At 39.9% G+C, this 14,636-nt stretch overlaps 1 protein-coding gene across 5 annotated transcripts in view; it reads right to left on the reverse strand.

The window, feature by feature from the left end:
• Nucleotides 1-13,473, reverse strand: part of LOC127376028 (protein prune homolog 2-like) — a 36,732-nt gene extending 23,259 nt beyond the window's left edge. For 2 of the 5 annotated variants that reach the window (XM_051422535.1, XM_051422532.1), the window contains exons 1-6: nucleotides 13,165-13,472; nucleotides 7,128-7,229; nucleotides 6,066-6,268; nucleotides 5,451-5,617; nucleotides 3,537-3,671; nucleotides 1,748-1,836 (exon numbers count right to left, since the gene is read on the reverse strand). In XM_051422535.1, the coding sequence (XP_051278495.1) occupies nucleotides 1,748-1,836; nucleotides 3,537-3,671; nucleotides 5,451-5,617; nucleotides 6,066-6,268; nucleotides 7,128-7,229; nucleotides 13,165-13,203 (735 nt within the window). In that variant the 5' untranslated portion in view covers nucleotides 13,204-13,472. Of the gene's footprint in view, nucleotides 1-1,747; nucleotides 1,865-3,536; nucleotides 3,672-5,450; nucleotides 5,618-6,065; nucleotides 6,269-7,127; nucleotides 7,230-13,164 lie in introns of those variants that run through there. The other 3 variants (XM_051422533.1, XM_051422534.1, XM_051422536.1) reach the window with 3 other exon arrangements.
• Between the last annotated feature and the right edge of the window lie 1,163 nt (nucleotides 13,474-14,636).

Consider the following 14,636-nt stretch of genomic DNA (forward strand, 5'->3'; position numbering starts at 1 on the left):
CTAAGCCCCCCTCAATAAATGACACTCTCATACCGTTTTACTCTCTTTTCAAACACAATTAAAAAATAATATATAAATATATACACACTGCAAATGACATGCATATAAGGAGTTCATTTTGGAGCCCGATCTCAGGTCATTAGTAACCCACCATGACGCTGTGGAGTTGGAGGGTCCGCTGGCGACACAGAGGCCCCTGGCCATTTATTCTATATTAAGTCTCTAATGGGCCCTCTTTCTCTCACTCTCTCTCTCTCTCTCTCTCTCACTCTCTCGCTCCTGACACACAGCATGTAGGCACAGCGCTGGTAAAATATGCACAGAAAGTCCGGTGCGCACACACACAGACAAAGCCATTCAAATGAATGGTTATTTATTCGCTAAACGAGGATCTGGGTGTTTAATGTTCCTTGGACGTTAGGTAGTTTTCTGGGGGAGGCAGAGCCATACCCCTACGGCTACAGACATCATTTATTTTACACATAGCCTAATACTGCACGCTAGGCAGCCGCTGAGAAAAATGGGCTTTGGAAGTGAGAAGGAGATATAAAAGAAATAATGAATGATTTTTTTTTTTTTTTTGGGGGGGGTGATGGGAGGGGGGTGAACACATTAGAAGTTGCAGCAGGGAGAAAAGCAAGGGGTAGGCTTAAAGGCTTAAAGCACCCTTGTGTGTGTGTGTGTGTGTGTGTGTGTGTGTGTGTGTGTGTGTGTGTGTGTGTGTGTGTTAAGAGGAAAAAGAAGAGAGTGACAGAGATGGAAAGACAGAAAAGTCAACACAAACCTTTCACAAATGTATGTGAAAGTATATGTATGTTATAGTGTGTGTGCATGTGTGTGTGTGTGTGTTGGATTTTAGGATATCAGTGGGGAGGGAGGTGATACCTGGTTGTGTGTGAGGCTCTCAGGCCTCCATCTGCATCTCATCCAAATTCAGTACATCACAACATCGGAGGGGCTCCTCTACTTGCATAACAACACCTCCCCAAAATCACACAGTGCAGGTGCAATGTATCAGAAAAACATCAAAGCCATCAAAAGTAACTTTAAAAAAAAAGAAACATTGTTTTTATTCAGTTTTGTTAGTTTTTTTTCTTTTCCATCTTTCTGTTAAAAGACTCAAGTTACCATGATTCTTTGAAAAAAGGAAAGAAGACTCCATTATATCCCAATATAATCACCATGATATATTAAAAAAACACGTCAGGCTAATGAGGCCATTAATTGAAGTAATAATGGTATTAATTAGCCAATATTTCTATGTCAGAACATTCATCTTTTCATATCACATGTGTAAAAATTAATATGAACTGTGGAGTCATAAGCTTTAAGAATCAACCTAGTTTTAATTGTTGGTATCTAGTATAATATATCATATGAAATATCATAAAATACACAACTAGTTTCCATTAAATCGTGACGTAAAATGTTTTTATTGAAGTTGTAAATTGTCTTTGAATGATATGGATATGAAATAGGTCTTTAAACTCAGTTAACATGACTCATCAACTGAGCTTTAAATAAATTAACTTAATCTTTATTGTGGTTTCTGCCTTGCACAGCTGTGTTCAATTTACCCTAAATTAAACAAGGTAATTATTGAACTTTTTCAGCATTCAGAAAGGGTTAGATTTTAAAAAAGTCCCTAAAATTCAGTGGTAAATTGCTTTCTATCTACGTTTTAATTGACTGAACAGAAACTAAATTGAATCAGGCATTTTAAGTTATCTTTATGATAAAAACTTACCGCCTTATCTGTGGTCACTACAGTGAGTGCTATGGTCATCTCTCCATCAGAAAACTCTTTCAACTCCATAGTCAGCAGCTGCTCCAAGTCTACATCCAGTCAGCACACACAAACAGACTGACAGTTATATAATAACACACAAAAATAATACAAAACAGTTTCACGACAGACAGAAAAAAAAACAAGCATGAGTGGCCTCTCTAGAAGTGAGAGGTGATTGAAAGGATGATGCAATACTTGGAAAATGTGCTAGCTAGCAAAATGTGACACTTCAGGGATTACATTTTAGCAATCAGGTGACCTGGAAATGATTTCAGCTGCAGAACACAGAGAGAGACCCTCCAACTAAATATATCTGCTTTTTGTTTAAAGCCCCTGTAGCTTATATGTACTGACATATCTGACCTGAACTGATCAAAATACTTTTAATAATGATGTAAACTGGGAAAATGTTATAATGCCTTTCACAACATAACACAATACACACCATATTACAAAAGGTCATTCTAATATTGGACTTATTGACCAAATAACATTGATCAGGTAAGTTTAATCAAATATTTCCAACTAATTCATACTATGCATACTACTAACTGAGGCAAAGTCCTATCTTCATTTACAAAGGATTGGCAGTCAAGTTTAAATAAACAGTTTGGTCTACTAAAACGGTTATGACGGTTATGTTATAGCTGGTGATGCTCATAGATTATTTATACTAAGGAGCTGGATACATCACAGCTTTAGCCTTGATGCCAATTTGTTCTAGTGGCCACTTGTGGTTCTGCAACAAAAAAAAATCCCCTCTGGCCAAAAAAGCATTTTCCCCACATAGACCACCATTAGAGACATCTGTTGAACTTGTGATAGGACACTTTCATAATACTTGTTGTATTAAGAATGTTTATCCATTAAGGTGTCATATTTATGAAACTTTCCTAGAAAACCTATTTTCTTTTTGTGTCTATGGGCTGAGCACAATGCAGAAGCAAACCTAGAAGCTAGAAAAATATTTTGGCTGATGTGCTTGACGAGCAATTTTCATTCCAATGAGTCAAGTGTTCTTGGTTTAGACAAAGTGATCGACTTATGATCAATGAAAAAAGATATGTATTTGGAAAAATGTAATGTTCAAAAGAGTCAAAATATCTTAATTTGGGGGCTTTTCCAAGCAAACATTGATACATGTGATTGTTAAAATTAAATCAGCATATTTTCTTCCCCTGCTTAAAGTCTCCATGACACCCTGTTGCCATCTAGATGACTTGCCTCTGCTGGCAACAAACAATTTTTATATTAACAAAGAATTTAGACATTTTTAAATTTGAATGGTGCAACCCAGTTTAGTAACTAACCAGTGAGAAACTGGGTAGTAGTAGTTGGGAAGAACTTACAAATGCAACCCAGCTCAGGGCTGTTAAACATGCTGGATTACTGGCATTGCTCACTGGGACACTTAAAGTGGAATGGAGCCATCTTTAATTTTAATAGCTACACCATAACTAAATAAAAAAACAAGTGTCAACATGTCTTTTGTAGTTTATGCTTTGCCTATTGCTGTATGTTGTTTGTTTTATACCATAATTTTGTGCTTCCTGTATGAGATGACAATATCATTAGGATGAGCGAGAACAATACTATTATTATCTTCATTATTCTCAAACTCACAAGTTACATAACATCGTCAAGACACAATTCATATAATCACCACATGTCTTGTCTCTCCTACTGCACGTATAAACTGTACTGCGTTCAATCAAAGCCCAAACGCTCTGCCCGTTTAAATATGCACCTTGTAACTTTGCCTCATCATGTTGACCCGTGGTCACATCACTCCATGGCTCCAAGGATCTTATGAGCTCCTCCAGCTGTGCTGACCTATGGCCATGTTTGCTCCACAAAGCTTCACTCTGCAGCTGCAAAGCCTCTGTAGATACATAAAAACACAAACACATATGGGTGCATTGAGCATGCACAAAGTTCATATAAATTCAACTGAGGTTCAATAATTAAGCACAACATGACGTTATATTTGATCGGATCATTGATGAATTTCTGCCTTCAAATCAACAAGCCTCTCATTAGAAGTCAAGTTTTTTCATTAGATAGATTTGGTTTTATTGTAAAATATGACCTTTATATTGATATACATTTCAGGCCACTGTAAGCTATTTCAGTGACCAATCAATGCAGATCCTTAATTGCCAATACTGTTCAATAAAAGCCATTAATTACTGAATGCCCTTTTAACCTTTGTGTTGAGCTGCACTCAATAAATAATGATATAGATTGACACTTTTAATTACGTTATTGAACACAAAGTTGCCATCGGGGACGAGGGAAGGACATGGAAAATTGTGTCATTTAGGTGAAACTGTGTAGAGTTAGACTTTATACTGTTTGTACACAGTGCCATCACAGTGTCATCACAGTGTACCACAGTAGTCAGTAAATCATTCACATTTAATGAAAGACAACAGCAACATCTGGAACTATAATCATGTGAGCTACTTCTGGTTCAACTATTTAACATTCTTTGCTATCCAACAAATATTTCCCATTGGTCTCATTTTAATCAGGACAACACAAAAATATGCAGTTGTAGTGCAGTGTAAAAAAAAGTACAGTATAACTTTACCTAGGTCATACACTGTAAATATAAAAGACAGAGCTCATGAGGATCACGAATTGAGTTGAGCTACTGGCCTTGAAAATGCTCTACTCTCAGAAAAAAATAGAAGAACTGGACTACACATAGTAGATCACTCTCCTGTTCCAATAATTTCTCTGTTTCTGTTCATGACTCTGGACTTTTCCTCACTTCATCCACTTTAATTCACTTTTTCTCTACCATTCTCTGTCTGTCGTTCTGTAAACACAGTGGGACAGCAGAGAGGAAAAGCAGCAGAGCGGTATTGAACAGAGATCAGTCGTGTCTCCTGCTCAAGTTTTACACAGCTGCTTAACGTTGACAACTGGAGTACCTGTTTGGCAGGCAGTTTAACTGGCTTAACAACACACACACACACACGCACACACACACACACACACACACACACACACACACACACACACACACACACACACACACACCGCAAATGTACTCCTTCATCTCTTTTATCACTTAAGTGCCCTGTTAAGTACTAAGTATTTGAAAAGCCATCCTAAGTAGAGTTTAACTGATGTAATTTGAATTATTACAATACAGTAATCCATTTAATGTATGTAAAATGTATGTTTCTCATTAATATTATTTTAACCAAGCAAACACAGATAAACACATTCTGTTATGAGAATAGGGAGTTTTTTTACTCTCATACATACAGTACACACATAGATGCACAGTTTTGTTCTCCGCCCCTTTATTATGTTTTCTGTTTTCTCCATTATTGGCTTTTCAACATTTACTGATTCACTTTTCTTTGATTTCTTGTGACAACTTTTCTTAATTTAGTGGGAAAAAATTACTACCTGACAAAAAAGAAACAACTTACAAGACAAAACTAACTTAAATAAAAAAAAGTCTCACACATTATGGGACTCTGTGTGTCTTTCTGCACTCTTCCTTACTCACACTCACCACCCCTCATCTCTCTCTTTCTCCATCTCTCCTGGTGGGTGTTAAGCGAGTCATGTCAGGGGATTTGTGTGTGTCCTCCTTCATCGCCCCATTACTCCCCCTGGGGGGTTCCTGCGCCTCCCTCACCTCCGAGAGTCTCCCCCAGCGCTGCTCTGATGTGCTCTGCTGCCTCTTGAAGAATCTCCCTGGCGACTGTTGTCACCACGGACGATGCCCCATCATCCCCTGCGTCCTGCTGCCCGTCGTGATGGACCACTCGCAGGATGCTGGACTCCAAAGCGTGGTACTCAGAGCTAGGAGAGTGAGAAGAAGGGGGTGAAGGAGATATGGATGGCTGCAGGGGAAGAAGCGATGATTGTGAGGCATTTGCATAAATACAACTCCCCTTTGGGTCATGAGTGATGAACACACACAGGCCTGAAATACACATCCAAACACACTCAATCTCATTTTTGCATCAACAAATACAGTCTTCTCAGCCAGAACCCACTGTGTGCGTATATGTTTTTGTCCTGCATGCGTGTGTGTGTGTGTGTGTGTGCTTCAGTATCACCTGTAAACACATTAATCAGTGTTGGTCCAGTGAAACATGTCCTAAATTCACAGAACCTGCTTTCAGGTAAGATTTTAATAACTTCCCTGGAGTCTCAGCTATAAAGCAGTCAAGGATTAGCGGAAGTTATCTACAAACTGACCTGGTGTGTGTGCTTTGACATGATTTGCATATGTGAGTGTGTTTACCTATCTAGCAGTCCATCTCTCAGCAGTGTGAGTGAGAGTTTTCCGGTGTGATGAAGCTTCGTGAGGTCTACATCCTCCCTCCACAGCAGCGAGCTCTCACAGATTTTCACCCTACGCAGATACCTCACCGTCTCCCCAGGCAACCCAGCTTCACATCGCCGGCCGCAGAGCACCGGCACACACACTCCACCTGATGGTTCCTTCTGCAGCACATAGACACACAGTACATAACCAAACACATTTTAAAATGAAATGAACAGACTTGGAATCAGATATTCCCACAAAGCAATTAGCACGTTTTATTTGATCAGATTAAAATGTAAAATATAATTGCAGTGTTTTATGAGATTGTTGCATATAAAAGTCCACCAAATTTACTGTCATTATTTTATCACATTAGTTAAATAATGTTCTGATGATCATATCTTCGATATATACCGAGGCTGCCTGAGAATACTTTAACTAGGTTTTACCATTAGGGAAATTATCTTTATGTATACAGTGGAACAAAGAGGGAAGGCTTCAAAATGAAGAGCAACTGACTGGAACAGGTGAATCTCTACAGTAAACTCAAAGGCAAATTCATAGTGGATCATGTTTACCATTCTTTGGTGCATTTTGTGTCATACAAGAGTGATGCATGAAAAATATTCCGCCCTACTGCTACTCCACCATTTAGCATATGATATATTGGTCGAGGTATCACTTTAGCTTGTACAGAATGCTGCTTTTTATTTTTGTGTATTTCCATAAAAATAGTGGCTCACTGGGCAAACGGACTTACTAGGATTCAAATGATTGGTATAGGAATTTTTGGAAAATAGTGCAGTACTCTGAAACAAGAAAAGGAGATTGGTGCAGTGGCTACCAGTGTGCCTGAAGCATTAACACAAATCAAACAACAATGTGTGAGTACAGATTTGTTTGCCAACTTCACAGCCATAAATAAATAGAAATATATCATATAGTTTATTTGATCTGAATCTGGTTTTCATATGCTTTTAGGTATACAGTAAAACATATTGAAAACACATGCACACAAACAGAGAGAATTCACGTTACGTGGCTGAGGTGTAGTGCTAAACACAATGTTGCGGCCACGGTGTCAACATCTGGCTCTGGTCCCCCTAAAACAGCATGGATGGGATCCTCTGATGCCTCTGCCTGGAAACACACACACACAAACATACATAAATGTTATTGTGCCTGTGGCTATGTGGCTTTTTCTTTTATTACAGACATCTTTCAGTGATAATTAATATTTTTGTTTTCCAACATCCAACAAAGGAAGCAGGTAGCAGTACTGTACATTACTGTCATCATCATTGTTATTATTGTTCTTATTGATTTGATAGCTGATATAACTGTATCACTTGAAACTCCCTGAGGCAGCATGACTGTTTGATGACTGCAGCATTTTGTAACCAACCGCATGCATTAATAATGAAATCATGGTAGTGCAAGATTTAGCCCATGCTTGAAAGAGAATACTATTCAATATGCACAACACTAGAGGCAAAGTCAGTTGTAACAGTGAAGCAATGGTCTAAATTAGCAAGAGAAACTTATTTCACTGCTAACTAAGAGTAACATGCTTTATCAGAGAAGTTGATGAGTTCCATTAATTTCACTAAACAATGCAGACAAACACTCCTCATTTAGGTTAAGTGGACATTAATGACAGCTCCATTACTGAGATTAAACATTCATCTCTGGGTGAAAAAGGCAGAAAATTAAATATCTCCCTTTTTCATTTGGCAGAAATCATTTTTGACTTTCATAGCCTGATTCCAACATTGGTAAAAAAAAAAATTACATGACATTTGCATTAAACAGTTACATGGGAACACACATCCTAAGGTCAGGTCTCTGGACATTCAACATTTCACACTCTTTGTGGAAATCTGAAAAAAAAAAATTCAAAACATCATAATAGAAAATAGCAAAGGCTTATTCTTTAATGACATGCATCCTCATTAGTTACACCCACTGACAGTAAAAAGAAATAGTACAATATTTTTGGGTAATTGGGAACAGAATCAGCCTCAACCATGCACTGGGTGTTCTGTGTCAATCAGTAATGTTTTATCTAAAACAGATAAGCTGACTGCCCTGCAGCCTGCATCATTAATCAAGAAGCAAAATGTGGATACAATGAATATCCCGCCTATCTGTAGCGCATCTTAATGGGCTTGTAGGATGCTCTGATGGGAGAGGATTGAGCAGTGGAGGGGAAGAAGCAAGTTTATGGAGACAAAGACCAGTAGGAAGACTATTCCTGTTGCAGGTAGCTTAGACTGGCAACAATATGGTCACAAGATCATTTGTGTGTAGCTTTGTTGCCTTGACAAAATAACTTTGATAGAAATCCATCACGACTGTCTGAGTGGGTATTTGAAGCAGTATAATCTTGACATCTCTATATGCTTTTTGTTATACCCTCTTAAAATTAATCAGCAATTATTAGGAAGTCGGACACTGGTGGCTTGTTTTGCTACCAGAAATATATAACAAATATGTTCAAATGGTTTGTATGTTTAAGCCCATGTACTACACACTTTGTGCTGTACTTTACAGCACTCTGTCACTTTTTCAAAGAAGCTATGTTTAAAGATTGAGCTCCTCTCATCAAAGTGAACTAATCACTTTTTTTTTTCTTTTCTTTTGAGCCCAACAGACTGCAATGACTTTTAAAGTTTTATTTAATTGGGCAACCTTGCTTGCTTAAATATCACCCTGGAAGCTTAGCACTTATCACATTTGTTGACATGTCAAATATATAATGGGGTCTGGTGATTTAATGGAGCTTTATACCGGAGATAGATGAATTAGTACCGGTAATAATGCATATGGAATGATGTTAGTGTCTTGTTTCTGTTCATAGGGCCTCACCACTGAGGCCAAATGGATAAATGAAATGAGGGGAGAAGAAATGAGAGGCCAAAGCACAGGGGGGGGGAGTTAGAGGCTGTTGATTAGACTGAGAATGAGAAAGGAAGGAGTGTAGTGAGATTGGAGGAAGGAGGGCAATGAGTTCAAAGAGGCTTATGAAAGGTGGTCTGAAATATAGGGAGTATGGGCAGCAGATTGTGAAGTCAGACGTGGAAGAGGTGGAGGAAAGGAACAGGAAAAAAACAGGTGAAAAAACGTGATAGGGAGAAGGGAGAAAAAGGAGGTGGAAGAAATTAGATAAGGGAGTGAAAATGTGAGGCAAAGAAGTGGAAAGGGAAGGAGAGAACACTAAGGAGAGAGAATTGAACGGAGGAACAGAAAGAGGAGAAGGTGTGTGAGAGAGAGAGAGAAGAAGGGGGGGAGGTCTGCAGCCAGCTCCTTCATAGGAGGGAGAGAAAAATAAATCAATACTAGATAGAAAGGAAGCGATGCATTAGCAGGAGAAAAGGCCACTCAGTGTCTGTTATACTGCAGCGGGAGAACATCGGTGTGTGTTTGTGCGTGTGTGCACGAGCATGCATTGGCCATCTGATATCCTTCAATCTGAGTGCTCTCCCTCTGAGCTCTATCTCCCTGTCTCACCACATTCAACCCCTCTCCTCTCCTCTCCTCTCCTCTCCTCTCCTCTGCTCTCCTATGAATCTGCTTTTGATGTCCGTCTTTCTCAATGTGTATTTTCAGCCAAACATCGCTCTGAAATGAGGAGATTTACTCGCTTACAGTAATCACTCCTCGTATAAAAGCTGTGGGGCAGGTAAATACAACCTTTAAATGTATATAACAGTTAATGTTTGCATTTGTGGTGTTTAAAACAACTGGAGCCACTGCAGTCTGCTGATGCACATTACACTGAAGTCAAGGAAACACTTGGAACAAGTAACCAGTCCATTGCACACAGACATCTCTACTAATTTCTATCTATGGGAGTCTCAGTTTTAGCTGAACTGCATGTCTATGGACTGTGAGACAAAAGTGAAGCACCCAGAAGAAACCCTCTTAACACAAGCAGAATACAAAAACTCCACACAGGAAGGACCTATGCTGAGAATGAAAGGCAAGTTCTTCTTGCTGAGTGCCACTGAGCCACAGTACCGTCATTTACATCCATGCGTTTTTTCATTTTGATTAGATCTTATCCATATCTTTTAGTATAATATACACCATTTGTACAAGAAAAAAGAATCAGACACTTATTGATCTGTGTGAAATATGTAAGTGAACCATGAATATTTGGATAAAGATAATAGTAAATACTTTAAGAAACTTTAAAAGGGTACTCCATTAACTTATGAAAGATGGTAACAATATTTCTTTTATTTTTTACTTTTCCTTCCGTTCAGTCATGCTAATAAATGCTTTTAAAATGATTGCACTTTCCATAGCCAACCTTCCTTTTTACAGCAGGAGTGCCTAGAAAAGGCAGTGTTGGCAATTTGGACCTCTTTTATCTAGCAATTACTTTTACGTCTCAACAATTATGTACTGTAGTAAACATTAATTGGGACGAATAGTAGCAAATGTTCTGAGACAGACATAGCGTTAGAAAATGACCCATTCTTTTTAAGTATTAATATTTTTTAATAATATTGGAATTATCAAATTTTGGGACTAAATGCAAAGCCATAACCAGACACAAAGTGGTCCAAAAAACCTTTTCTGGTGTGTGTCTGTGTGTATGTTTGTATATATGTGTGTGTGTTTGTGTGTGTGTATGTTTGTATATATGTGTGTGTTTGTGTGTGTGTGTGTGTGTGTGTGTGTGTGTGTGTGTGTGTGTGTGTGTGTGTGTGAAGGACAGATGCTGGAAGTCCACTCAGCACATTGCTTCATTTCTATGCCAAATGATGGGAGAGTGAAGGAGGTATAGCCATACAGAGAAAAACTGAGCGAGAAATCAGTAGGCACTAAGAGCCAGGCCAATTAGAGGTATGGATGTTCTGGACGGTAGCCATCCAGAGTCGAGAGAGAGAGGGGGGAGGGATGACACAGAGAGAGTAGTCAGCAAAAGAGCAAACCGTCAAAGTTTATATTGGAGAGCTAGGAGAGATAAAGTGCGTCTGTGTGCACGGGGGTGGTGTGCGCAAGAGAGAAATGGTTGATAATCATGACATGTGTTACACTTTATCTGCAACCTCCATGACACTCATCAGTTGGCCTCCTTATCACTCAATTACCCTGCTGTGCTCTGATCTGCGGATATGCTTCTTTGATCTTTTCTTCTCCTCAGCTTTCCCTACGTTTATGTGGAGTACATCCCAGATAAAAGCTCTTATCCTCTTTAAATTTCATTCCAGACAGGCTGTTCATATGCATGTTTGTATTGTGCTGACAGACACCTGTTTACATGAATAAACTGAATATTCTGAATACTGTAGCATGGCTGAAAAATATTAATTAAGACAATAAAGCAAATACAAGCATGTACCCTGGATAATATCAACAACGTATGACATGTAGTAACAGCATATTGGTGTACATATGAACACAAGCACGCTCCCTTTAACTAAAAATCCTTTTGTTTGTGTTTATGTTCATGTACATTATGTTCTACTTGAGAATTTCACAGCTTGGAAAGTGTATTTTACTACCGGCTTTTGTACATGAACACTAATTTACAGCATATGTTATCACCTAAATTGCCAAGAAGTGTACAGTTTGTACTTTCTATGAAATATTCATCTGAGCTTTGACATGCTCTGACAGTACTAAATGGACTTTTGTCAGAGTCAGGGTGCTGCTATTGGCTCTGCCACACTAAATGGAACAGAACCTTAAATAATATCATTGGTAACACCTGTGATTACCCTACTACCTCCCAATATGGCTGTTGTGAGAAAGGTCTATTTTATGACAACTGGGCAAACTCCACCTGCTGATGAAAATCATGTGATATTATCAAAAGCTCCAGAACAGCTACAGCATGGACTACATGGATTGCGGAAAGTGGGAATTGCTAGATGGCGTAAACTGAATGTGACTGTTGATTGCATTCTAAGAAATTGATATCCAGTTGTAGAAAAACATCAATAAATCACATGTGAAAGTACAAACACATATGAATACATATTTTCAGTATCTGATGATCTTTTGTTATGCATGAAAAACAGGACCAAGATGACTCAATAACCAAAACAGACAAATCATTACCACTGTGTGTGTGTGTGTGTGTGTGTGTGTGTGTGTGTGTGTGCTCTTCAGTGGCCAACAGAAGGAGATATGATAAATTCCTGACTGCCTGGGCATGTTCTCATCAGAGAAATTAAATGAAACACAAGGTGTTAAACTCAGCCAACACATAAATGCCAAGATGCTTAAAGTGCAGCAGTGCCAATACCAACTGGGCACTGAGTCATCACAAATACTCTGGAGGTGAGAATATAAGTGCTCACTGCTCAGAACCTCTGAAAGAGGCTATGTCATGGCCATGCACTGCAACTGATAATATGGTTATGCCATTTAAACAAGCACATGTAGAAAGAGCAGTTTTAGGGGCTCTATAGCCCATAGCCTCAAGGCATGTGCACCATCCATGAAAGGCTCCCTGATGTGACCGTCTGTGCAAGTGTTGCAGGGCACTCCTGGCACACTAAATGTGCAGAGGCCAAGACTGTATACAGAAATGTTAGAAGAATAGAACCACATATCCATGATCTACAACAACACACAGTGTATGTGCGCCTCCAAAAGCTCCACAGTCATTTAGTCTATATAAATTAGGTTGGTTAGTATTTACATGAGGCTTTTTTTTAATGTGTGAACAGACATTCAGTCCTGGATCAAATGCAAATTATGAGTCAGTATCTGCAGAGCAACCAGATAGCAGGCAAGGACAGCCTCTGGCTAAACTTGTTGATGTCACGCCTCCCCCTCATTAGAAATCAGCTCCTCATTCAAATTCACACACTGATGCTCCTGTAAACACAACGAGCTTATTGTACGGGGCCAAACACCCCCCCCCCTCCTCTACTGGCATACTGTCGATCTACAGGTGCTTGGGGGACCGAAAGGGACGTGAGAGGCTTTGCCGTGAGCTTGTTTCAGCAACAGGAACGCAGCCTGTAGCACAGCGGTATCAGCCTTCCCGACATGGTTTCATTCATTACACCCACAACCTGGTTTTAACGCCGCTGAAAGGCTCTCAACTCACCCCGAGTCTGCTCTGGACCCTCCGCAAATACTCTTCCATGTCGGCCTGCGTCGCTACGGTGTCGCTGCAGATCTCTCCATAGACCAAGTTTCGACAATAAGGCTGCTGATATGTGTGTGTTTTTTTTTGTTTTTTTTTTCCTCCTATGCGCTTCCGAGTCCCCCGCTGCGCTCGCACTGCAGCACTCTCTGCTGCTGTGTGTGCCGACGGTCCTCCCCTTCTCTACGGGGTGAACCCACAACACCGAGCAGTGGGTGTGACGGCAGGAAGAGGAGATCCGACGGAGGCGCGCTCGGTGATTCAACCGCGCTCCCTGCGGGCAGGGAGCACCCCTCCACCCCCACCCACCTCCATCGCTGCCCCCACCCTCCCGCATATACACACACACACATACACACCTATCCTATCCCGTAGCTACATAGCCTCAGCGTCCACCAATGAAAACAAAAAGTGGCGGATGATAAATAGCAGAGCTCCAGCACCACGGACAGCTGCCGCAATTGGCAGTGACTCTGGTGTTGGTATCAGCGCCTTCTGGTGCACAGGAAACATTTTGGTGCAAACGTTTTTTGTGTTTTGCCGCAATATGATACAAAACCACAGCCAGAATCAAAATGCACTGCGGTGCTTTTATGGTGTGTGACAGGGAGCACTTTCATTAATCTGAAAGATGACCATAGTTCTATGTGAAAACAGAGAATACCCGAAGAAGAAACTCTCTCTGTCTCAACACACACACACACACACACACACACACACACACACACACACACACACACACACACACACACACACACACACACACACACACACACACACACACACACACAATGGAAAGGCGGCCAGCCCTGAAACTTTAATATTCAAAATGGACAAGTCATTTATCATCGGGTCAGGGTGCCACTGGATTTATGTTTAGTCTCTCTCTCTCTCTCTCTCTCTCTCTCTCTCTCTCTCTCTCTCTCTCTCTATCTATCTATCTATTCATGTGCGTTGCTGAAATTAACCTACAAACATTTGTTGGGCCCCTGTTGACCACCCTTTATATGCATTATGTAGTATAGGCTACCAAGTACTCATATCCTGGAGTAATACTACCTGCTGCCAAGGTTTCAATGAGTCATTGAGATAAAGCATGACATAAACTAAAAACAATAAAAGTCTTTAATTTAGATTATAACACAGGTCTGCTGCTGTTAACCAAATAACCAAAACCAATGTGGTGAACCTGGAACTTCTTCGGCACCTGGGGATGTGGGCTTGAAATGAAATTACACAAGTGAAGTACATGGTGGCCCTGAAAGGAGTAACAGAAATTGGATGATACAGTTTTTTTCCAATCAGTAACACATTAATACACTTCTCTATAGTTCACTAATTCAAAACTCTTATCACAGTCCTGTTTACCAGCTCGACACAGTTGCACTAATGTAACCAAAACAAATCAACTCTTGTACCAAAATAGGGACATT

The sequence above is a fragment of the Dicentrarchus labrax genome, unplaced genomic scaffold (genome assembly GCF_905237075.1).
Source record: "Dicentrarchus labrax unplaced genomic scaffold, dlabrax2021, whole genome shotgun sequence".
Classification (NCBI taxonomy): domain Eukaryota; kingdom Metazoa; phylum Chordata; class Actinopteri; family Moronidae; genus Dicentrarchus; species Dicentrarchus labrax.